The following is a 25,658-nucleotide window of genomic DNA, read 5'->3' on the forward strand; positions in this document are numbered from 1 at the left end:
ATCTGTAACTTTAGCTACCCACACGGAAATATAGACATATACATTTCCATGGCTACCCATAATATTTTTTTACACAATATTAGAGCCTTAGTCCTTATTCCTTAAATAAAAACCCTTCTCAAAAGTAATATAAATATGTATTCGTGATCTATTCACATAATATGAACTCACCTTGTACTCATATCAAAAATCTTCGAAACTTTAACTGACATTGTCATTCAACTTTGATCAAAAATTGAAACAAACAATAACCAAAAATATTGCACAAAAGTAAAAAATATGTAAAAATACAAAACCAAGATGATAAAAGAGACGTCATAGCCCAACAATGGGCTTCCTACGCACTCTGGTTATAATTTACATGCTTATCTACATAACACTGTACTTAGGCCTAGTTGGTGCGCTGGTCTACATTCGTAGCATTGTAATAGCTCAACAAACGTACGTGTTTTCAGTCAATACCTATCCTTAAAATCTCCAATTTTTATAACATACCACATCTAAATTCTTATTAAAATCGAATACTAAATACATAATATTTTAAGCATGATTTCCAAATGATTTCTATTAATATCACTAATTATATGCAAATAAATATAATAATAATATTTTTGTTTTTTACCCAATAAATCTATATATTAATATTATAAAGCTGAAGAGTTTATTTGTTTGAACGCGCTAATCTCGGGAAAAACTGGTCCGATTTGAAAAATTATTTCGGTGTTAGATAGCCCATTCATCGAGGAAGGCTATAGGCATACATAATATCATCTCGCTAAAACCAACAGGAGCGTAGCACTGTGGGTAAAACCGCGGAGCACAGCTAGTAATTCATATTTAGTACATAATTAGGTATTGATACATTCATTGTAGATAATATCTGTATTTAAAATAAAAAAAACTCCAAAACTAACACTCTTGTTACATTTTTATATTGTTTTAGTATTTTACTGTTATCACTCCAGTTAAACCCAATCAGTAAAAGCTTAATGAACTTGCAAAAGAAGATCATTTTATATTTTTTACAACGTCGACTTGCTAAATAAAATGTAATTATAAACACAAATCCTATTAGTGAGATTTTACCACTTCAAGCAATAATATTGTATTTTATTTCAGATGAAAATAATTAATTTTTATTTTTCAGAATGTCCGATGAAGTGTATGTTATAGGAAGATAAAATAAAATGCGTATAATTTGTAAAATATTTATTAAAGGCACAGTATGGACGGATTCAATATCACCTTGGAATATTCACTGGCAAATGAAATCAACGAATAATAAAATACATTGACAAAATCTGTCTTTTCAATTTATAAAACCCTACTTGTGTAACGATATATGTATGTAACATGGGCTATTTCTAAAATTATAAATCTTACTTCATTCTAATTACATAAACCAGAAAGGTTATAATTGATTACAAAAGTAAACATTGTACGTTTATGGAAAAATAATTGATTTTTCTATCTAAAGTAAGTGCTTATAAAATATTACATAAGTATCAATTTTGTTCAATGCTATGTATGTAGGTGGTCTGATTAACAGTACTTTTGAATTTTTTAAAAGCTTAAGAGCGGCCGTACACGGTCTGCTTCAAGCAGTTGAGACTGCTTCAAGCCGTCAACTGCGCGGTTTGTAGCGACAGCTTGAGCAGTCAACGACCGACCGCTCGAGCAGTCCGTGTACGGCCGCTCCTACGACTGCTTTAAGACGCAGTTGGTGTAAAAGTAGATCTTATGTGGTTTATTAAAACTACTATATAAATGATATAAATCAAATGATTGATAAAATTATCCAATGTCAATTTTATCATTTTTATCTCTTACACTTATAAGAATTTGTCATCTTCTAACATAAAAATCCTTATTCACTATTTATACTTGCTAGTAGCTGAAATATAAACATTTAAAAACAACGGTAAATGCATATAGAAATACAAATAATACAATTACATTTGCTACAAAAGTAAACATTGTTATTTTTACGAAATATAAAGGAATATAATACAATTAGATATTAGTATAGATAAGCTCACTTATAATAACATGATTCTTGTATGAGATTCTTAATGTATATGTAATCAGTCTAAACATTACGACAATATAAAAAAGGCATTTTAATGTTTCAATTATAAATGCGAAAAACCAAAGATAAATTGAGAAAAAAAATGTTTCAAATCACGCGAAATTTCGTCAAGCTACAGAATAGATTTCAAAAAAATTCGCATGGTTATTATTTGCTATTATTTTTAAAAACTTCATCGATAACGAGCAAAAGGGATTGCAAAATAAATTAAAAAAAAAATGCATTCACTACATTTCTGTCATATAAAAGTACAAATTGCCTTTTGTGTAAAACAGGAATGTTAAAACTTAAAATAATCACAATTGTATTCAAAATTCAATACATTCTGCGCCGAAAATGGATCATTCAAATTAAATGAATCCCCGAGATTCGGAAAAATAAGTCATTTTGTTTCGTTCTAATAAAAACTTATAGGATGAAATGTGCTATCGTTATAGATTTGTGAAATCTCTATAAATCAAAATAAAAACATTTTTTTTTTCTAATAACATACATAATAAGGTACAAACTTGATATACAATTTTATATTGTATTCTATATTTACTAATGTTTCTGTTGTGCATGCTGCCATTGTTAGAAAAAATGATTGTTTATTCAATTCATGAATTCTCTCAATCACTATATATATAACTATTATATATTTGTCTTTTCGACTTGACATAGAAATTGTACCTAATATCAATAAAATCATGTTTCAAAACTAAATCACTGCGTCACTTTACCCGACTGTGCTTATCAAGAGTGTTTAAGTATACTTAGGTCTTTGGCACGCCAAAATGGCTTGATTGATTTTAATTAAATACACTTGATCAAACTAAAATGCAAAAAACATTACAGTGGATAACAGTACGGCGTTTATTTCCCGCACAAAATGTCTATTTTTTCTCCATAAAAAAAAAATCAATGTTACAATAACATCCTGCATTACATCCTATTAACGTGAAGCTAAGTGCTAATCTTTCTTTCTTATTTTAAGGGCCGATTTTTCAACGCTTGGATAAAACTTATCCGTCCAATAAAGTATTACACAATAATATTAAAATGTCACGTAAACTGTCAAATACGGACAATTAGAAAACGTTTTTAAAATGGTGGTTTTATACATTATTCGACAAATAAGTTTTATCCAAGCATTGAAAATTCGGACCTAATTCTACACAGTCGGGTATTATCCATCATTTACTCTTACCTGAACTTAATCAACAGTACCAAAACTGTCAAAACTATAATAAAACTGCTCTGTATAGCACTTGCACCAGCCAATCTACACTTAAACATATCTATACGTGTCTGTTTGTCCAGAATAATGTTCTGGAACTCCGCTTCAACAATCTGGCCATCGTAGTATGTGATCTCGTCTTCGAAGGGATACTCGTAACCTTGGAGGCACTCGCATTTGTAACCGCCGGCTTCGAACCCGCGACCTTGTATTGGTACGCACTGAAATTTTGGGTGTTGTGTTATTGTATAGTGTTAAATGAAGTTGTAACAACTAGTAGCCAACTACGACATTGGGGCCTTCAAGAAAAGAGCTTATTTGTCCATAAAAGGCCGGCAAAGCACCTGCAACACTTCTAGTGTTACAAGTGTTTATGGGCGGTGGTGACCACTTAACATCAGGTGCCCCATCTACTCCTTTGCTTGCTCTGTCATAAAAAAAAACTATCGGAAAATTTTTAAATGAATAAAATATGCGCGTGTATTTTAAAACGCGATAACTAGTTTTAAAAAAGTTATTACAGTTGCTTCTAAAATAGATTTTGAATCTAAATGATAGTGTTGTTTATATCAAAAGAGCGCAATCTTTAGGTCTTTGCTTTTCACAGTAGAGAAAGTAACCATACCTATACTTACCCTGTATAAATGGCTTCTAAGCGACAAGGGTGCCGAATTGTAAATTAGTAATAAATTTATAAATACTTAAATTAATATTTCAAGACAATTTTCACACATGGCATGATCTGATCCCATACTAAGCTTTCGCTTGTACATATTATGGAAACCAGATGGCTGATAAACATACATATATAATCCATACTAATATTATAAATGCGAATGTAACTCTGTCTGTCTGTCTGTTACTCAATCACGCCTAAACTACTGAACCAATTTGCATGAAATTTGGTATGGAGATATTTTGATACCCGAGAAAGGACATAGGCTACCTTTTATTGCGAAATATGTACCACGGGCGAAGCCGGGGCGGACCTCTAGTAAAAAATAAAGACTCACATAAGATGATGTCCTGTCACACTTATCCGTACTCTTGAACGCGTTGGGCACATAGTATTTGTCCGGACATTGGTTTATATCAAGCGCCATTAGGGACATTGTTACTGCAACTACACCTCTGAAAAATGTTTTATTTAGATACTAACAAGATCTATTACTTATAGGATGGTTTAAAACACATAAACTGTACAATAAATTCGAAGAACTGGTTTTTTTCGAAAAATTTACTCGACCATATCTTCTTATATATAAAAATGAATCGCAAAATGTGTTGGTAAGCGCATAACTCGAGACCGGCTGAACCGATTTCGATAATTCTTTTTTTATTATATTCCTTGAAGTACGAGGATGGTTCTTATGTAGAGAAAACGTAAACATGTACCACGGGCGAAGCCGGGGCGGACCGCTAGTACTCGATAAAAACATCATTCACAATCAACTGAAAAACTATCATCCAGTTTTTTTGTTCTTAGTTTATAATCCTGTATTAAGTGTGCAATAAAGTATTTTTCATTTCATTTCATTTCATCCACTATTCAAACCTTATTCCAACTACATACATCTACATAATCTTCCAATAAAAAAAAACATTAAAGCCTAAAATTCACACCTAAATTTACTTGCCATAAATTCATACAAAAGTTGCATATAAAACCGCCATTCACAACCGACAAATTAAATTTCCAAAATAAAGCCGCCATTCACACCTGTCAAATTAAATTCCAAAATAAAGCCGCTATTCACTCCCGTCAAATTAAATTCCAAAATAAAGCCGCCATTCACACCTGTCAAATTAGATACAAAAAAAAATGTGTGCTTGTACTAGTAACTTCTTTATGACCATATTTTTCAAAAAATAATTTACTATATACACCTTTAAGTACAGAAATACGTCAATCACGCGTGGTAGGGATAAAAACAAGATGGCGCGTAACGGAAAAATGTTACACTAAATTTTTTTCCAACCCCGATAAAGAAGTTTCACTTCAATAAAGCCTACTCACTTGAACTCCAGCTTGACCTTCACGCTGTCCCAGCCGAAGAACGGCGACGCGTATGTAACGACCCACTGTTTGACCGGCCCCGTGCAATCGTAGTAGGGCTGTGTCCAATGCCCGTGAGCAATGTTAGCCGCGCGGTAGAATGTGGGGTACCTGGTGAAGAAAAAACATTTATTTAATTATTTTTGAAGTGAAAACTTCTTTAGCGGCGTTGGGTATAAAATCTTAAACTCGCGTCAGGACACGTGGCCTGATCGAAAAAGCGTAAGACGGATACTTTTTTTTAGCCCTTATATTCCATGCGTAAGACGGATACCATTCCAAAATATCAAACATGCTGAACATTAATAATCAAGTTTTCACTTCTGCCGGCACTCCCCCAGTGCAACCCGGCTTTTTTTCTTTTAAGTGTATAGAAAATAGTCTAAATCTCATTGAAACATGACAGTAGCGAAAAAAATTTAGTTTTAGTTTGAAAGTATTGATCTTAAATTAATTAAATATTATATGTAAGTATATGTAATATTTGAATGACTGAATTATACATACGTATTTGAATTTTGATTGTTTAAAAGTTTTGAAGTGAAACTTCGTAAGGCGTAAAATTTCAAGGTTGCGTCATGGAAATACCGTCACGTCATGGAGTAATTACGTCACGATTTTGATAACTTTGAATCTTGCCAAAGAAATTTCACTTCTGACACGTGTGTTTTTAACACGTCTATAAAAATAATAAGCACACCTCTCATATTGCTTCAAGTAGCGTCCCACTTCATCGTCTCGTATTTTCATTTTCAGGAAGAATTTCTCCAAACTATCGAAATTGGTTGACCAGCGCTGCTTCAGGAATTGGTACCAGGGTTTGTTTGTGTACATCTCCTCTGCAAATATAATATAGATTCAAAGGAAGAATTTTAGCTTATACTAATTTATTAAAGACAATTTTTTTTTTTTATTTACAATTTAACTTTAAAATTTAGCGAGTAACATATTGACGATTTTATTTCACCGCGGTCCCACCCACAGAAGAAATAAAATATTTCTATAGATCATTAGTTATTCTGTTTCATAAGCTACATCACTGCCAAAAATTATCAAAAATCATTCAATGGTTATACTGTGAATGAGTAACTTTCGCATTAGTTAAACTAATTATAATTATTATATTACAAGAATAGGATTTCAGTAATTAAGTCTTACCAGTTTTATTCAATCGTGCAAGATCTTCAACCTTATATTTCCTCGTGTTCAGTTCAGTCTTGTACGCGAACGGCGCGAACATCGTACGATTCGTGAACTTATTACGGTCCCAGTATGTACCTGTTTAAATAAAGATGAAATGAATTAAAGGCATTATTATTTTACATTATTTCATTAATATTAAAAAAACACATACAACATTAACTCATATATAGATAAAAAATCGGAACAAAATACATAATATACAGGGTTTAATCGTTGAGTGTGCACAGGCGATTATTCTGTAACTATTACAGATATCAAAAAACTTTAAACTGATAACGAAAGTACCTACTTTCGATATCAGTTTAAAGTTTTTTGATATCTGCGTTTTATTTCGTTTGTTCGTTATTTGTAAAAAATTAATTGATACATGTAAAAGAAAACTTTACTAAACTCTTATTACAAAAAATATTGCTTAATTGTGAACCTTATCCTTTATTGCATAGCTTCTATCTCGGGCCTTGAGCGCGGCGACCGAATGTAAAAAATCCGTAACGAATTAACCTAACACCCCTCACTCCGACCGGCAAAGCGGTGATACTTTTTATGCTATGCAATAGCTTTACCGCGGCAGTCTCCGAGTGCCACACGGCTTTTTTTTAAGTCTGTTAATGTAAGGCCACTCACCAGCTGACCAGATCTTGGAGTCTCCGAGCACTATAGCCAGTGTTTCACCGATCATCTGGTCTTCCGTTAGAGGCTTATCAGCCACTCGGGTACCACTGAACACCTCTTTAGGGTCTGACACCTGTATAGAATTGTATTTTAATGTAAAACAATATACATATATTATGAGAATGAGAATTACTAGAATTCGCTAAAGAAACAGTATATGCGGTCGAAGCCGCGGACAATAGCTAGTAATATTATGATGTAATCCATCTAGGAACAGGAATTTCAATTACCTTTAAGTGTCAAATGTCTTTTGAAAAATACGATTTATTGATTTGTGTTAACTTTATTTTATGTCACACTTTAAAATACAAACATTATTACTTAACTGAGATAATGATTTTCATTCGATTTAACAAAATGACGTCCCAATATGGCGCGGAATCGATCCTATTCTTAGTTACATAGCATACAAATACTTTTTATTTTCTATGAAAATACGAAACAACAGATTCTTAAAGTCTTTTTTCTATCATTTTATATACTCGAAAATGACTAATAATCAATTTCCAATAATAAATTGTTACATTAGCAATAAATATTAATTTACCTGCAAAAAAGCACTGATAAAGTTGGCAAGTCGCACGGCCATTTTCGCTTGGTTTTCGAATTGCTCCTCTGCGCCGAATGCTATATCACCATTAAGGAATAAGTCTGACGGATTATATCTGGAAATAATAATCATTTAGAAAAATATATAAAACGATTTGAATAATTTTGTTTTCGCATGCAATTAAATTTCTTAAGTACACATATACTTAATATGAGTATAGATATATTCAGTAGAATGTTAAAAAAATAATTGAAATCTATTTGAATGAAAGAGAGACAGTATAAATAAATACAGGGAAAGGAGATACATTTCGACAATATATCAAAACTTGATGCAAACAAAATAGTGAATGAAAATATTAACTTTTGTCACAAACACCACGCGGGCGAAGCCGCGGGCGGAAGCTAGTAATAAATAAAATTTGAAAATACAAACATATATATAATCATCTTTAAGAAATTTATTCCTAACTAATATAGATTTGTATAATAGAAAAACTTACAAAGAACAATTATGCGGCTGCACTCCTCTAATAAAGTTCAGTACTTCGTACACATTGACCCTTTCAGTATGTAGCGATGCTGGTCCACTCGTAGCGTTCACATACTCGTAATATCTATCTGCGTATATCGCTCTGATGAAAGGATGAGCCTTCTCCCATTGAACAGGAAGACGTTGGATCCCTAAAAAAACGAAAGAAACATTAAAAAATATAGCAATTGGTCTTTTATATGGAATTAGTCTGAATTTGAATGCTGTATGCATTGCAAGAAAGAAAGAAAACGTTTATTTAATGGCATTGTATTGCTTTTCAAAGATACGCTTACGAGATAACTATGATTGCAATACGTGTTTAAAAGTTCTAAAATCTAAATATTGAACTTCTAAATACAATATTATACATTTATATAGTCTACAGTCTACACTAATAATAACAGCTGCTGAAATTTCATTTACTAGTTATCTAGAGTACCTAAACAAAATAAATAATACAGCTCTAAGGATGTAAATTTGCACCCTAAATAAGTAAATATAATAAATAATCTTACATCCAATAGGCATACAATCGAAGTTGTTATAATACTGATCAGATGTTGCCCTTTCAACAATTTCCCCGAGATATGGTCGTCTGATGATGCTGGGTAGACGGAAGCCAGGTCGACAGCGGCACTGGTAGCCACCACGTCGGAAACCCCAACCGTGGAGGGGTTCACACTATAAACGATAAAAAGATTAAGTTAATGATGTTTTATCAATTCTTTTTGGTATTATTTTGTCATTTTCACCTTTTTCTATGAGATTTGAGTTGTCAATTGCAAATTGTTTTATTAATATTGCTTATGGCATTTAGCATTTATTCTTAGATATTTAAAAACAACTAGATGCACAAACGCTTGAAAAAAAAAACAAATTTTAAAGGGAAATTCATCATATACAAAACATACAGAAAACAAAAACTTGATGGTCTAAACTAATTGGACAGTTTACAATATAATAAACTTTCATTAATTATTCTTATAATTAAAGTTAAAAAAGCAAATCATACCTCAGTAGTTTCCTCTTTACACCGTGCTGTAGAAGCAAATCTGTTTGGTTTATCATTCCCCTGGCTCGGCGGACACTGATTTATATCTATCCTGTCGTAATCCATTTCCATCACAACTGCTGCAGTATACCTGTGGACAATTACAAATATAAATGATTAATTTCTAAGCAAATCTTAAAACAATAAAGAAATATATAGTCATACTAGCGGTCCGCCCCGGCTTCGCCCGTGGTACATATGAAAAATAGATGTTGGCCGATTCTCAGACTTACCCGATATGCACAGAAAATTTCATGAGAATCGGTCCACCCGTTTCGGAGGAGTATGCAGACTAACATTGTGACACGAGAATTTTATATATAAGATTTATCATTTTGAAAATTATTCCACAAATACGTGGTACAACTGATTATTTCTTATTAGAAATTAATGCAATAGTCAAAATTTATCTTTTGTATTAATATGAAGCATAGACTTACGTAGGATATTCAATATGTCTAAACTGTGTGTGTCGGGGGTAAATATCAGCCACAGGAGATACTGCAGCCACCAGCCACTTATTCAACCTTCCACAATCAAAATACGGTCTCGTCCAATTCACTGGTCCAGGAACTTCATCATTACCAGGGGGACCGTGAAATGTGAATGTCTCATTTGTATTATTTGCGTAACGAATCTCAACTTGGTAAGTTGTCTTTGTATCGTGCCTCTTATCAACTCTGTCAGGCAACCATTTCTGGTACCACTCATTTATACGATAGAAATCCGAAGTGTAATCCTTCGATAAGCTATCAGGATCGAATGCTCCTAAATCCTCAACATAGAAAGTGTTCATTGTTGATATCTTCTGCAAATGTACTGGATCATTGAAATCGTCAGCTCTGAACGCTCTGGGCGCAAATCGCGGCATTGTCTTGTTGAAGAATCCTCTGTATGACGATGTATATGACATGTTTGGTGAAAAATATATAGAACTAGCGTTAATGTAAGGATTCGAAGACACATCGGCAGCTGACGAGAGGAAATAGTACATCATGCCTGGATCGTAAGTATCGTTTATCGCTGGACGAATAAACCTAGACTGAAGGATATAACTCCAGAAGAACGCACGGTTCATAACCATGTTGTGTAAATGCAACATAGCCGTACGATTTGGAAATACGGGGTTAATGTTTATTTCTTTGACATCGGGATGGTGAGACACAGAATCATCGGGCAAGAAAAGGTCATCTAAATGTGTAATATAACAATTGTCTGGTTTAACTTTATCCATTTTACCCCGAACTTCGTCAAAACTATCGCGTATTTGCCATTCATATTGACCGGCCACACCCCACAATAATGCACAAAGGGATATTAACAGAATTGTACTATTAAACTTTTCCATTTTGAATCAGTTACTTTATTTGTATAAAAAACTGATAAACTGCAGTCTTGATCATTTGATAAGAATTTAATTCATGATTATAAAATGAAATAAAACAATCACAACGGCCACCAAACGGCCACAAATGTTTGAGAATGTTGTGATTTGATTTTATTGACAATGACAACATTAATTTTTAATACAAATTTAACGACTATTTTGGATTCGAGTCTTTTTGAAAAGAAAGACTATAAAATAATAATTATTTGATTAATTAATTAACTGAAATATCATATCAAATATACACTGTAGTTGTAGGCGCTAGTTAAGGAAGAAAATCAAAAAAATATTGTTAAGAAAAAAACTCAAAATATTAAATTATGTAAATATGCCAGTATTCTGTGCCGCAGAACCAGAAAATGAAATGTCAGCCAGTAAAGTCTATGGATAACCTCAAATAAAATTCTAATATTGTTGTAAATTTTAATAAATAAAAATAATTCATGTATTGAATTAAATTTATAACATATTGAATATGTCTGGAACATTATTCCGTAAGTTTTTATCAAGTTAATAAGACGTTTGATACAATATTTATAGTCGAGTGTGTAGTAAAATGAATTCAATTATTTCAATTAATATTTTATTAAATTCGCTTTGCAGGATCGTTATTTAACAGCTTATCATTATATAAATCTAATGCTACGACAACAGTAAGTATTATAAATAAAAATAATAATTTTATCATGTAATTTTATGAACAGTTTTCAGACATTTAAAATATTTTTTATTCTTTACAGCGTTCGATTAACACTGGTATAGTATATTATGCGGCACGTAAAGGTACAAGGGCGAAGGCCCGTGCAAAGAAAGTTAAAGTTGAAATAACAAAAGTTGGATTTATTCCACACAACCAGAGAGGAAAGGACAAGTAAGATTTGATTTTAAATTTTATTATTACCAAACATGTACAAGCTTCCTATTCAACATACTACATAAAATAAAGCTATATCAATTCTTGGTTCTTTCAAGTAGAATTCTACTCAAAATTCACATTAGTAACCTTTTCAAAATTATTTTTATACATCTACCATTAGTCCAATATTCTTCTAACTTTAATAATAAATATTCTAATCACATAAACAAAAACCTTGTTACAGGGTAGCAAAAAAATTGATCAACAAGCATCTAGACGATTCGTTCAAACATGCAGCGGTAGATGATGTATATCCCATGCGTTATTACCGATGGCCAGTCTACACAGCTGAGGAGGCTGTTAGAGCGCACCAGGAAACCCACCACCCCACTATGTATAATGATCCAGAAGCTTATGTATTTGCTAAGGTGGAAGTTAACATGGAAGGAATTAAAAAGGTAATTTATAATATTACTAGCTTTCCGCCCGCGACTTCGCCAGCTTTGTCTAAAACATAATAAATTATATACTAAAACCTTCCTCATGAATCACTCTATCTATTAAAAAAAACCGCATCGAAATCCGTTGCTTAGTTTTAAAGATTTAAGCATACATAGGGACATAGGGACAGAGAAAGCGACTTTGTTTTATACTATGTAATGATAATAATATAAAAAATAAAATTTACTCATTTACACATTTTCTCGGAAGTTCCAAATAATATAAGGGCCAAGTATTTTGAAAACAGATTGCCTCGTCACAGAGAAACCAAAAAAAGAAGAGCAAAATAAACACAATTTACCAAACCCTTGTATATAAAAAAAATATGTTGCCATATTTTAAGTTTATCTTGTTTTATAGTAGTTAAAATTTTACTCACCCTTTCTAATATTTGTTTAAATATCCATTGTAATATGCAAACAACAGTTATATTGCTATAAGTAGGGTACACTACACACATCTATGAAAAAGCAAACCATGTTTTAATGACATTCTGTTTTTAAAAATAAATGCTGCGTCTGAATTAAATTTTTATTATACAGACTCGCTTCCTAGACAACTTCTCGAAGCTTACTCTATTTCCGCACAACTTCCCTCGCGAAGAAGAGCGCACGATCTTAGCGTTTTGTAAGGGAGCGGAGTTGATCAAACAGGTGACGGACGCTGGTGCCACCACTGTTGGCGGTACAGAACTTGTAAAGAAGATTCAAGTGAGTAGTCATGTTTTATTGTATATGAACTGTGCTAGGGTTTCACCTGCATTTTTCCGCTCCTGCTGGTCTTAGCGTGATGATATAATATAGCCTACTAGCTTTCCGCCGGAGGCTCCGCCCGCGTTTTCAAAGAAAAACCCGCATTGTTCCCGTTCCTGTGGGATTTCCGGGATAAAACCTATCCTATATTACTAGCTTTCGAATGGTGAAAGAATTTTTAAAATTGGTCCTGTAGTTTATGAGCCTATTTATTACAATCAAACAATCAAAGTTTTCCTCTTTATAATATTAGTGTAGATACTCTATAGCCTTCCTCGATAAATGGGCTATCTAACACCGAAAGAGTGTTTCAAATCGGAGATTAGCATGTTCAAACAAACTCTTCAGCTTTATAATATTAGTATATATTTAACTTTATACTTAAATAAATTTCAGGTATTATTTCTTACACCTTTACCTGATACTTGCCATTTGCGATGCAAAACATTTTTTTAAATCAAAGTTGGTTTATATTTGTAATTTCAACTACTATGAACCTAAGAACTCATATTAGAGCTAATTGAGTATGTAACATTTCTAAAATAAAGTTTAGTTTACACTTTACACACTGTATAATTAATTGTTTCTCAAACATTGATTTATTCAATTAGACTTCTTATAAAAGCACTTTTGTATCTTCATAAATCATAACATTTTTTAACATTTCTCTCTTTCTATTTCAGGAAGGTACCATAAAACTAGGCGACTATGACTATGTGATCGCCCACCCTAACATAATAACAGAGCTGGTGCCCATCAGAGGTCTGATGAAACGGCGCTTCCCAAACATTAAGGGTGGAACATTAGACGCTAATATAGCTGATCTGGTGAAGAAATTCGCAGCCGGCATACAGTACAGGGTCGTGAAAGATGAGATGCAACAGAACTTTGGGTCCGTAGAAGTCCCGGTTGGAAGGGTGAGGAATTTTTATTATTACTTACCTGTGTTAATGAAAATCCATGGAGGTTTGTCGCGTAAGAACCATTAGGACAGTTTTTTGGCATATTATGACATGTAGATATAAGTTACATATTATGTAAAATTAAATTGTAATATTGACATGATTTTAAAAGAGAAACTATGGAGTTTCTTGCTGGTTATTCATAGATACTGCATTCCCAATCGGTGGTAATTGTTAAAAATATTTAATGAAGATCGAAAATGCGTGTAAAAGAAGTCTAATTGAATAAATAATTGAAGTATACAGTCACATCTTGCATAGAAACTGTTTACAAATTATATTAAACACTCATTCATAAATGATATTTTGAAATCTTTGCCCATATATTATAAGTGGTTTACCAATTAACTAATTGAGTAATTAAAGTAATTTTCTTTTTAGTTGAATATGGAACCGAAATGTGTCGCCGAGAACATTGACAGGCTGCTGAAAGACATACAGTCTTCAAGACCTAAGAGAGATGGACTTTTCATCACTAGGTAATTTATTTTTATTATATTGCAATGAATATTGCAAATTTTTCAAATTACAAAGCAAATTCAATTATTGATATACTATGAACAAAATAATAGACCCATAAGACCTTCTAGGTCATCAAATCCAATACATAAAACATGCATTAAAATTAGCACCTTATTTCCTGGCAGTAATGTTTAAAGTCTATATCTCTCATTTGAAAACTCTGCCTGATACATGCATGGAGCAGAATTTGCTTCAGACAATTTTTGACCGTGATTTTTATGTAATTCTTTTATCAATTTGGGACATACATCAAGGAAAGTGTTTAAGAATCGGAACTCAACCATAGAGTGCATAGTAAAGGAGAAATAAAAATTTCTACTATTGAAAAAAATGTTTAAAAAAAATTAAAATAATAACATTGTTTATGGTTTTCTAGGTGTATAATTGTCAGCCCGCCATCGACGGAAAACTTAAAGATCGATCCATTTGTATACGTTGATCGCACGATATCTAAAGAAGTGCAAGACGATAGTGATGATGAAGACGAAGTCGTGGCTGCAACTGCGTAAAATTAGGATGTAAAAAAGTATTTAGTGTAAAATAAAACAAAATAATATATGTATGCATTTTTATTTCGCCGCGAAAATCATTTTTATCTAAAAATGACGTCTCGCCTCGCCCTTATACAAAACACTTTACATTTTGCTTTTGCCCTTATTTTGCCTTTACCTTCCCCAGATAGCAATCCCTTTTTGTTAAGTTATTTAACTTTTTCATTTTTTTTATTAATTAACTTTTCATATCGGAATCGATATTGTTGATTTGTGGAGAAATTTCTTTTTAATTTATACAATCGAATGTATGGTATTGAAATTTTATTCAATTTATTCAACTTTCAATAAGAGTTTATTTCAGTCACATTAGTTTATCTAAAGTCAAAAAAAATCTCTAGGCCCGGCAGGTACCATAGAAACTTGTAGATATTGTTTATTACAAAATACCCCGAATCCAACCACGACCATCTATTAAAAAAGAAGATAAACGAAACAACAGGGCGTCAACATGTCAGCTGAAATGACGTTTTGTGAGGCACCAATAGGGGCGTAAAACAATCCGCCATTTTGTCTCTGAGACAATTAAATATTTTTATTTGATTCAACCCGTTTTTATTTAATTAATCCGTTATCAAAAGTGATATTGGCAAAGCTGTGCAGTGTTTTACAAGTCTGTGATATTTTTGTATACAACTATTTTTGTTTACGTTTCTACGATCTTGACGTTATTAGTTGACCGATTTTGACGTCGAACGGACAACTACAATATCAAAATGGGTACAAGAGAGGACGAATATGATTATTTGTTCAAAGGTAAGCAAAGTGCTGGAGTTTTCAACAAAAAAAAATATATCAATAAACATATGAAATCGGAAACAATAAAATCTATTTATCTTTTAATATTACTACAAAAGATTATATTTGTGACGTATATATTAAAGTTACGGTATAAAAACCTCATAGAATATTAATAGAATAGTTAAATCCTACAGTTTAAGTCACGATAATTGTTTTTGTGAGATTTATAGTGTAAAATCTTTTGTTTTCCATCAGCTGGCGATAACCAATCGATTTTGAGATCCTTGCTAAGTAGTGAGTCACCTTGTACTCATCTGTGATCTAATCAATATACCTAAATGTAATTTTTGTGTATGAAAATTCCATTAAAAAGCATATACAAAAATAAGTACTTTGGATCTCATTTAAAAGTAATAATTTCTTTGTTTCAGTTGTTTTGATAGGGGATTCAGGGGTGGGAAAAAGTAGTCTTCTCTCACGTTTTACTAGAAATGAATTCAACCTAGAGTCAAAATCAACAATAGGAGTGGAGTTTGCAACAAGAAGTATAGAGGTAAGTTATTATTTACTTTGATAAATTGCAATTAGTAAATGCCACACATAAAAGTGAGATTACCTATGTCCTTTGTAATTATTATATTACACTTATCTATTTATGAAAAGTTATAGATTGCTACATAAATTTATTGATAGTGAAAAACATTTGCTTGCTGCAGTGTAATTATTAGTTTTTTCCATTAGTTTAGTCCATATCTTATAGAGCTAAACAAATAAAATTATCAAAATTGTTCAGAAGAAAGGTAAAGGCATACCTGCTGCTATACTTTAATACTGAAAATGTACATTTTTAACATCCAAAGTATGCAAAAAAGCCAAATTGAACAATAAAAATACCAACCTTTCAATCTCAACTAAAATTACTTTAACTACAAGTGATAAGTGATGATCAAATTGATATGTGAATGAAATAAAATAATTCACCAGAACGTCAAATCAAAATAAAAATGTAAAAATTGTGTTTATCATATCTATCTTTCATTTAGCAATGGTTATTACTGATTAATGTATAAAGTAAACACTCTGCACCTGTTTGAAATAACCTTTTGTTAAGTATCATTATAATGATGACACATTTCTTTGTACATTATCCATATTTTTTAAAAGTGAGATATTTCAAAATGTAGTTGGATACATTCTACGTTATTCTAAAGATTTTCCTCTGACTTGTAAGTACATTGTATACGTTTTTACATTGAGGTCATATTAATAATCATACTTATTGTTTAAAATAATTTGTATCCCTATGGGACTTTATTCTTTGATTTATGTTGTCATGAAGAAGTGATCTCTCATGTTCTAAACCTTGGTGATTTATTATGTGATGGTAATAGAACATTTTAAACAAAATTTAGTGTTTCAGAAGTGACTTATGTAAATAATTGTTATGATTGCAATAACATTGATAATATCACATTTTAATCAAATATTGTCAGATGGATTATATAAGATAAGAGTGTATTCCATTAAAATTATATAGTAAATTATTATTCTGTGCTAAAAAAAACATGTTTTTAAAGACATTGAGCCTGTCTAGTGCAAAATGTTCTCTCTTTAACTAAATGTGTTTGATATTAAGTTTAATTCAGTGATGTACATTACTATCAAAAAGATAATGAACAACTATAAAAAATGTTGTTTATAATATTAAAAGTCATTGAATCAAAACAAATTGCCAACATTGTTTGTACAATAATCAACCAAATAAATATAAGTACAGGTCATTTCCCTGTGTAAAACATATAGCATATTTGGAAAGGTGCCAGTTTAAGTAGTAAATAGAGAAGATTGCTTTTATTTATTGCATTTAAATTAAGTCAAGTTTATGTAGTTTCATTGCCTTCTATAGAAAAGGCTTTATTGTATGTATTTACAGTTTTAACTACCATAATAAAGTGCATTCTGTAGATTATTTTCTATCTTACATAGTTACAAAATGAATAATGCAAACTATATCTCTTTGTAGGTAATTATACTATCTAAACAGTTTATTAAAATAGCAGTGATTATTTTAGCAATTATTTATTTCTCTGACAAATATTTAAGTTCATAATGAACATCCTTCTATTAAAAAATATGTTGCATTTTTTCATTCAATTCTCTTTATGTAGTTTTTCATGCCATTTCTTTATTCTTTTATTAAATAGCTGCAATCACTATCCAATAGGAATAGAATATAAATGCACTACTATTCCTATATACTTTGATAATTGAAACAACTCAGTTGTCTGGTTTATCTTTAATACCTAGTCCTCTCCATTTAACAAGAATATTTCAATTAAATTTAATCAAGTGCATCCATATAGTAACCATCTCTATGTTATAATTGTAGTGGCACCTAATAAATTTTGTAACAATTGTTACAGTACTTCCTAATTGATATACACACACAAACTTTTCAATTAATCTTTTTGTTTTGTAGTACATGTAATAACCATTTAAATGCACTACTTTTGCTAAATGGTGATGTAACCTGTTACATACGAAATATGAATGTAATGTGACCTTATTGTCTGCTGCTATTCGATACAGCTTGATTTTGTGTCTTAATATCAAGTGAACTTCCTAGATAGTTTTTATTTTGTCACATGTTGTGTTTTTTTATATTTTTTGTAATGTTTTCAATATCGTAAGCAAATGATTCATAGGCTGTTAGGCATATTATTTTGTTTAATTGTAGTAAACTTCTATGTATCAATAACAATCTTTTTTCCTTGAGGAGTGTATTGTTGAAAGAATTTACAATATCTAAGTATATGACTTTCTGAATAACACTTCTACCTATCTGTTGATGTTGCAAATTTCTCTTATAAAAAGTTTTGCATTTTTATCACGAGTTTTGCTGCGACCGCGATTTTAGCGGCGAAAATTCAGCTCTCATGAGAATAACAAAAAATACAGCCTATTTTAGTTTTTAAATTTCGAAAACTTAAGTTTTTAAGTTATTCCCTATCAAGCAACCAAAAATAAATCAAAATTATGTAATTTTTAAATTTGTATACTAGTACAATGCGTGCATAAAGTTTACGAATGGTGAACGAATAAAAATTTCTAGTTGGGCGCATATTGACACTATAATGAGGCCTTTTATAGTCAGCTTCTTCATTCCATAGAAATGTGTTTTTGCAACAAATTATATGTGGGAAGATGTAATCACAAAGCTCCGTAAAGAAAACTTGTTTGGCATGATGTCATTCATCCACCCGCAACCGCGTAGTGAAATACGTCTCGGAATAGCGTTCAACATATTTCTAATATGATATACATACTTCTAAGGATTTTTAAATCCTTTGTTATCACACTTATGTATCTGAATTAAGAAAGTAGAAAACTTATCAGAATTCGGCATTAAATATCCAAATAATATTAATTTGAACGACATATTCTTTTACGTAGGTACCAGTACCATCTGTTTAGGTTATTAGGAATTTTGAAGAAATTTTGTATTGAAGAAATAGTACTGTAACTCTTAAAACCACAAATCAAAAGTTTAATTCAGAGTCAATAGGTAAACTTAAGTTTAAAAAGAATTCAATTTTCCTATTTTCCTCCTATCTTTGCATATAAACGAGATTTTCTTTATGGCAGCGTTCACGACATCGACACGACGCGGACGCGACGGTCAGCAAAACAATTGGCTGTTTTTATTTCCATATCTTTCGTGTTACAATTATTAATTATTGTAAAAATAAATTAATAGAAAAAAAAACATCGTCAAACATCGTCATAGGTTGACGTAGTGAAAATATCATAATATCAAGCTGTGCAAATTATCAACGGTAAATGATGCCGTACCAAATGAAATACCTCCTAATCTTTACATGTAATCTATACGCTTAGGCAATACAAACTTTTATATGGTGTAAATAATGAATTACAATTGTAATTCCATAAACGATTCGAGTCGTGAAAAGATCTCTCTTCATCATCTTTTCAATGAGCGTTTTTCGCCTAAATATTTGGGATATGGATTAATTTTTAAGGTCACTTTGAACCTCTTCATCATTGATCAACATTCAACATCTTTCGGAAATTATTTATTTATTTGTATTATTCTAACGAACTCTTTGTTAAATCTCTTTTTCTAATCTCTAGAACATGCACCATTAAAAGTGAACCTATATCAAGAGTTCATAGGCAATTTATTAATTGTTGCTAATCCACCAACTTTAAATGATCGAATTCATTGCTTCCTGTCCACCATACCGTTATATTCAAATATATATTCCGTACAACATACATCCTCTATTGTAAAAAAACGAAAGCACGATAAGGGGAAGTGTCGGCGACCTTCTAATTATATTCGCTTGACCTCAGGCCAGCTTCGATGTGATTCAATCACATTCACACTATCGAGATGATGAATATACTTTAGTGTACCGTATGAATATACAGATATTATATGTAATACTTTTGAATACGTTGTATTGGACTGGTCTCTTAATGTGGGAGAAGATTGTTTCTCATATAAAGCTTTTAATTAGAAAAAGCTATTTTTATTGTTGAAGCATTTAGTACACTGCAGTTATAGACGATTTTAAACGAGAAAGTAATTCTTTATCTGATTGTTGAACCTCTGATGCGAAAATAAGAGTCAGCAATTTTTATTTTTATCGAGAACAAGAAGAGTATGCAATTTATACATATCAATATAGGTCTGACATTGTTCAAAATGAAAATTGCATTATGTTTATGAAAAACATTAATTTGGTTAAATTTTGCAACCAAAGCTTCTGTTTTAAATATTTCACTATTACAATTTACAAGTCGTTACTTAGGTTATATTCTAAATCATCAATTTTATCTAATTCTATTTACAATCCATGAAAAATTTTCAATACACGCGTAGTATTCGAAGTTTTATCGAAAACACTATCAACAGCATGTGTCACCATGTGAGCAATGGTTAATCTGTTTATTTGTAATGTGTGAACACCTGTTTTGTTGCTCTTACATTTTAACACGATTTAATTTTTAAGTTATATATTTTATGTGCGAGTTACTTTATTCAATTTGTTCTATTGTAGGTGAAGTTTACTTTGTGTATAGCTGTAACATGTGTGTATTGAAATAAGAATAACGGTCCAAGTTACGGAATAAAATATAATGCTCTATTTGAAAAAGTGGATGACCTTTTCTTAAAGTTTTCTAAAAACATCTAACAAAACTTAATTAGAATTCTATATCTTTGATATGTTTATGAATGCAGTATGCACTGCCTGAATCAGGACAGGGTCTATCCTGCATTATACTAAACAGCTTTTGTTCTTTTCTACACGTTACAAGAGGCGCTCTTTATAATCTATTGAGTTTGAGTACCCATGTCGCCTTACACGTCACCACACTTGAGACGCTGTTTCATCAAAAATCACAAAGATAACAATGCAATCAAGTGAGACTCAAATAGGATTTAAAAAATATCTATTTATCGGTGTTGTAAAAATGCTGTATTCAAATCCACTCAATTCTGATTCAGATTATAGTGATTTGGTTGGTTGTAGATTGTCCCAATTTCCTGGAATAGATTAACAAATATGAATTTAGTAAATAAAGAAATACAGTGAAGTATAATAAACAGCAGTATCATAATAAGTTATGTGACAACACTGCATCAAGCAATTGTATTATCCATAATTAAAATATTTATTTCAACGGTATTGACCAGCCAAAATGCCTTCACATACTAAACGACATTTCAATTTTATATGACTGTTTTGAACGCCCAGACGATATACTGCTTCGCTAATTTTATTATTATTATTTTATCAACCCTTGCAGGTGGACGGCAAAACCATAAAAGCCCAGATTTGGGACACGGCGGGCCAGGAGAGGTACCGCGCGATCACGTCCGCGTACTACCGCGGTGCGGTGGGCGCGCTGCTCGTGTACGACATCGCGAAGCACCTCTCGTACGAGAACGTGGAGCGGTGGCTGCGCGAACTGCGCGATCACGCCGACCAGAATATACTCATCATGCTGGTCGGGAACAAGAGCGATCTCAGGCATCTCAGGTGTGTATACTTCAAGAGAAAAGTGAACAGATACCTTTTAGGGAAGTGCGATTTTTGAAGTGAAAACTTCTTTAGCGGCATTGAGCACTTTTTCTGTAATGGGTATAAAATCTTAAACTCGCGTCAGGACACGTGACCTGATCGAAAAAGCGTAAGACGGATGGAGAGTAGACAGCTATCCCCTCTCTACTACGCGCGTTTTCACTTCTGCCGGCACTCCCCGAGTGCAACCCGTCTTTTTTTTTAACACCATCTGCTGGTAAGATGGAGTGCTAGCAGGTGGTTGTCAAAAAATAAATACAAAAGTCCATGACCATAATCAATTCATTATTAACATCATTCAAATGTACAATTTCATTCTCAATTTCAGATCAATCCCAACAGAAGAGGCAAAAGCATTTGCGGAAGCGAATGGTCTTAGTTTTATAGAAACATCGGCTTTGGACTCCACGAATGTTGAACCAGCATTCCAGAATATTCTTACTGGTAAGTTTTCATTCATTCTATCATAATTATAACAATATTATATCGATATTCCTTGATATCTTAAATATTACATACAGTATTAAGAATACCTTCCCTCCAGTTTCTTTGCTACAAAATATTTATTACAAAACTAGGTTTCCGCCCGCGGCTTCGCCCGCGCAGTCAAAGAAAAACCCGTAAAGTTCCCGTTCCCGTGGGATTTCCGGGAATGCGTCATTTTCCCGGGATAAAAAGTAGTTAGTAGTAATGTCCTTTTTCGGGTATCAAAATATCTCCATACCAAATTTCATGAAAATTGGTTCAGTAGTTTAGGCGTGATTGAGTAACAGACAGACAGACAGAGTTACTTTCGCATTTAAAATATTAGTATGGATTTCAACCTATATTTCCAGTAAGTGTCGTATACGTCTTTGATCTCACAGTAATATTTGCTTTATCCTTGCAGAGATCTACAGGATCGTGTCGCAGAAGCAGATGCGCGAGCCGCCGGAGGGCGACGTGATCCGGCCGGACGCGGAGCCGGCCGACGTGCGGCCCTCCGCCGCCGACTCCGTGCGCAAGCAGTGCTGCCAGTAGCCGCCAGGTACCCCCCCCCCCACACTCCCCCTTTTTTAAGTGGGGAAATCTTGCATAGACCCACGGCCCCCGGGAGGGTAAGGAGCCGAGGGTTATGTCGGATTCTTACCATTGAGGTATTATTATAGAGAGGACACCACAAACAAAATCTGTGCAACAAGCAACTAGTGAGTCATAAACTTTGTAGATATTCTGCCTCTTATTATTTATAAATTAAAACCAATCAATGTAACAAAAAAAAATGGTTTGAGACGATTGACTCTAACTTGTGTTACAAATAGTGTAGTAGTGATGCCATCTCTAGTACATAGTACATAGTAACTCAATGATTCTTACCGACTAAAACCCCACTATGTTCCGTCGAGCTGCTTTAATGATGGGGCTGAGGGTATTGGTTGGAATTCTTCCGCTACCCCCTCCCCTGCAGCAGCACTGGCAGCCGCCGACTGCCAACTGGCTACACTGTCAATTTTTGTGCTCCCACCCGCACCTTAGTGCTACTGACAACCTGCACTGGCACAAGCAGTCTTCAGTTCAGACCGCGCTAACGTGGCAATCCGTATGCTTCCATTGGCACTGGCACTAGGAACACGCACCCGTGCCCTGTGCTAAGTGCTAACACACCACGCGCGGGACTCACACTCACATTCCGTAATTTTACCAGATTGATACGTGCAGATATGTAGTCACTACAGTTATTTACTGGGACTCGCGTTTGTACAGTTGCCAGTGTACATATAACTTAACACAACTTAGTGTGTATCCAGCATGTTTATCCCACACCCATGCTAGCCGCTACACAATAATATTGTGTATATTATTATACAAGGTGATCAGCTATGTAATATGTACTATGCTTATATAAAGCTCACACTAGTCTTTTAAGCACTTCTACAATGATATTACAAGTAAAAAGTGATCTTCAGAAACGGCACACTAACACACACAAGATTAAGTAAGGTGACATGATAGAAACTGAAGTAAAATATGGCTAATTAGCCACATTTCGAAGTGCCACACCAGAAGCGCTTAATAACCTATCTACACCTTTTTACTTGTAATATCATTGCAACGTTAAAAGTTTTACGTATACTGCGGTACTACACGCTCTCATAGCGATACTAAAGTGTCAGTAATAATATAATTTATATTTTGTACAATACAATAATTATGTTTCTCATTTTAAGTATAAAATTAATAAGAATAATTTGTTTTTTGACTAACAATGACATTTCTCCATTCCAGAAAATGTCCAGTTAAGTATGTGGAAGCGAATGGAAGGAACACAACGCAAGACAATCATTCCCAAACAAATGTTGCCACGCCATTCCTCCGTGGACAGTATTAAAGTATCCGCTTTAATTAACTGGCAACACAGTACGAGCTCATGTAGATAGCTTTGTGTAATTTAGTGTCGGATTATTATAAATTTATAAAATGTTACGCGTGCCCGCCACGCGTGGAAGTTAAACTTCGAGAATGTACTAGAAGCTTCTAGAAGGTTGTGGAAAGATCAAGAATGTTTGCGCCGACTTGGAGAGGTTTCACTTCGTAACGTGATTCGAAACACGTAGTTTTCAATGCAAAAGCACACGGTTCGGTATTTTTTATGTTCGCTTAGAAATTCAAACCGATTGGTTATCGATTTATTTAAGTTTTTATGCGGGCGTAAGTGGGTTTATTGTAGTTTTACAGTTTCCGTTTAAAAACAAATTTAATTGGACAATATTTCAAAAACTTGATTATCATGAATTATCAAATCGTTAAATTAAACAAAATGAATATTTTATTCAGCTAAACACATTTTTGCCACAATAAACTCACTCGCGGTCCGCTCTAGTGAATAATTCATATTGTATTTATTTAGTTAATGAAATTGCCAGTTCACTTGAACTATCTGTTAACATACACTCGAGCAATAATTTGGGCTGATATGATATAGCACACAATAGCTTCATAATCTGATTGTTTCGCCACGGTTCTGTGTAAATTATAAATAAAATAGTCTTTGTTAAGTTAATCGTTTAAAAGTTATGTAATCGGGATGTGTATAATAAACCGCGATTTAAAATTACATTGTTTTATTTCAAACTCCATTGACTACAGATATAAAAAAAAACTAGTGGCTGATGCTTAGAATTGTCTATGGTCTATAATATACACATAACCGATGTTAGCTAGTAGTATTGTACTAAGTGAAGAGTTAGCTTTTTTAAATGATTTTAGTTATGGATATGTGCCTTTTGTGGATTCGGTGGAACGTTTTTTTCGCTTTTTGTTATTTGTTTCTCATGTTGACAGCACTATTGAGATTCTGTTGAGTTTTATTGTTAGGGATGGTACATTCTAAATTTATATTTGAAAGATTTATACAGGACGTTACTAAAATACTCCATATTTCTAGAAGTAATTTAATGGACGAATCCAAGAAACCTACTAATTTCTATTGAAAAAATAACAAATTTCTACTAAAGTAGGGATGTCTAAAAATAAATCAGTGCTGCCCTAACAGTGATTTAGTATTTTAAAATAATTTGAACGTTGAAGCCGTTGGGTGTTGCAATATAAGTGTCGTTGGGTTGCCATCAATACTCAAGCGTGTGGGGTTGCCATACTCGACAGCAACGGCACTAGCTTCGAAGATGTATAATTAAATATATTATGGTCTTACATATGCATGGTTATTTTTTTAGTGCCTATCTGTAATTACTTTAAAGACAAAGATAATAAATAATAATGTAAATATTATGTGTTTTATTTGGTATAATTTCTAAACACGCAGAAATTTAAAGTTTGCTTCTTCACTCCATAATAAAGTACTAATCTTTTAATGTATATGGAGTAACAGATTATTCCATACAAACTTAAAAACGGCAGGATCG

At 32.6% G+C, this 25,658-nt stretch overlaps 4 protein-coding genes across 4 annotated transcripts in view; 3 read left to right on the forward strand and 1 right to left on the reverse strand.

Moving 5' to 3' along the window:
* The window catches only part of LOC149488639 (WD repeat-containing protein 44), a 102,598-nt gene that overhangs the window by 39,787 nt on the left and 37,153 nt on the right, over positions 1-25,658 (forward strand). The window lies entirely within an intron of this gene.
* Positions 1,195-10,856, reverse strand: LOC149488643 (uncharacterized). Its single transcript, XM_089695114.1, has 11 exons — positions 9,815-10,856; positions 9,336-9,465; positions 8,839-9,004; positions 8,292-8,472; positions 7,787-7,904; positions 7,192-7,312; positions 6,523-6,642; positions 6,065-6,203; positions 5,326-5,475; positions 4,322-4,439; positions 1,195-3,529 (listed from the first exon to the last, which is right to left on the reverse strand). The coding sequence occupies exons 1-11, from the start codon at positions 10,720-10,722 to the stop codon at positions 3,275-3,277; spliced, it is 2,406 nt and encodes an 801-aa protein (XP_089551240.1). The 5' UTR covers positions 10,723-10,856; the 3' UTR covers positions 1,195-3,274.
* Positions 11,123-14,909, forward strand: mRpL1 (mitochondrial ribosomal protein L1). Its single transcript, XM_089695758.1, has 8 exons — positions 11,123-11,255; positions 11,365-11,414; positions 11,502-11,632; positions 11,862-12,075; positions 12,661-12,828; positions 13,554-13,787; positions 14,214-14,311; positions 14,731-14,909. The coding sequence occupies exons 1-8, from the start codon at positions 11,237-11,239 to the stop codon at positions 14,861-14,863; spliced, it is 1,047 nt and encodes a 348-aa protein (XP_089551884.1). The 5' UTR covers positions 11,123-11,236; the 3' UTR covers positions 14,864-14,909.
* Positions 15,361-25,519, forward strand: Rab11 (RAS oncogene family member Rab11). Its single transcript, XM_089695184.1, has 6 exons — positions 15,361-15,661; positions 16,078-16,199; positions 21,482-21,714; positions 22,085-22,200; positions 22,646-22,783; positions 24,022-25,519. The coding sequence occupies exons 1-5, from the start codon at positions 15,622-15,624 to the stop codon at positions 22,774-22,776; spliced, it is 642 nt and encodes a 213-aa protein (XP_089551310.1). The 5' UTR covers positions 15,361-15,621; the 3' UTR covers positions 22,777-22,783; positions 24,022-25,519.

The sequence above is a fragment of the Colias philodice genome, chromosome 5 (genome assembly GCF_061535455.1).
Source record: "Colias philodice isolate Cphi_HAF_F1 chromosome 5, ilColPhil1 Martin Lab GWU primary, whole genome shotgun sequence".
In the NCBI taxonomy this organism is placed as follows: domain Eukaryota; kingdom Metazoa; phylum Arthropoda; class Insecta; order Lepidoptera; family Pieridae; genus Colias; species Colias philodice.

Excerpts from the sequence above, each read along its gene's own strand:
- LOC149488643 (XM_089695114.1), bottom strand. The coding sequence starts at position 10,722 with ATGGAAAAGTTTAATAGTACAATTCTGTTAATATCCCTTTGTGCATTA. Across the intron at positions 9,466-9,814 it reads AGACATATTGAATATCCTAC|GTATACTGCAGCAGTTGTGA; the intron begins GTAAGTCTATGC and ends AATTGTCCACAG. Across the intron at positions 5,476-6,064 it reads TACTTGAAGCAATATGAGAG|GTACCCCACATTCTACCGCG; the intron begins GTGTGCTTATTA and ends TTTCTTCACCAG.
- Rab11 (XM_089695184.1), top strand. The coding sequence starts at position 15,622 with ATGGGTACAAGAGAGGACGAATATGATTATTTGTTCAAAG. Across the intron at positions 15,662-16,077 it reads ATATGATTATTTGTTCAAAG|TTGTTTTGATAGGGGATTCA; the intron begins GTAAGCAAAGTG and ends TCTTTGTTTCAG. Across the intron at positions 21,715-22,084 it reads AGCGATCTCAGGCATCTCAG|ATCAATCCCAACAGAAGAGG; the intron begins GTGTGTATACTT and ends TCTCAATTTCAG.
- mRpL1 (XM_089695758.1), top strand. Across the intron at positions 12,829-13,553 it reads AACTTGTAAAGAAGATTCAA|GAAGGTACCATAAAACTAGG; the intron begins GTGAGTAGTCAT and ends TTTCTATTTCAG. Across the intron at positions 13,788-14,213 it reads TAGAAGTCCCGGTTGGAAGG|TTGAATATGGAACCGAAATG; the intron begins GTGAGGAATTTT and ends TTTTCTTTTTAG.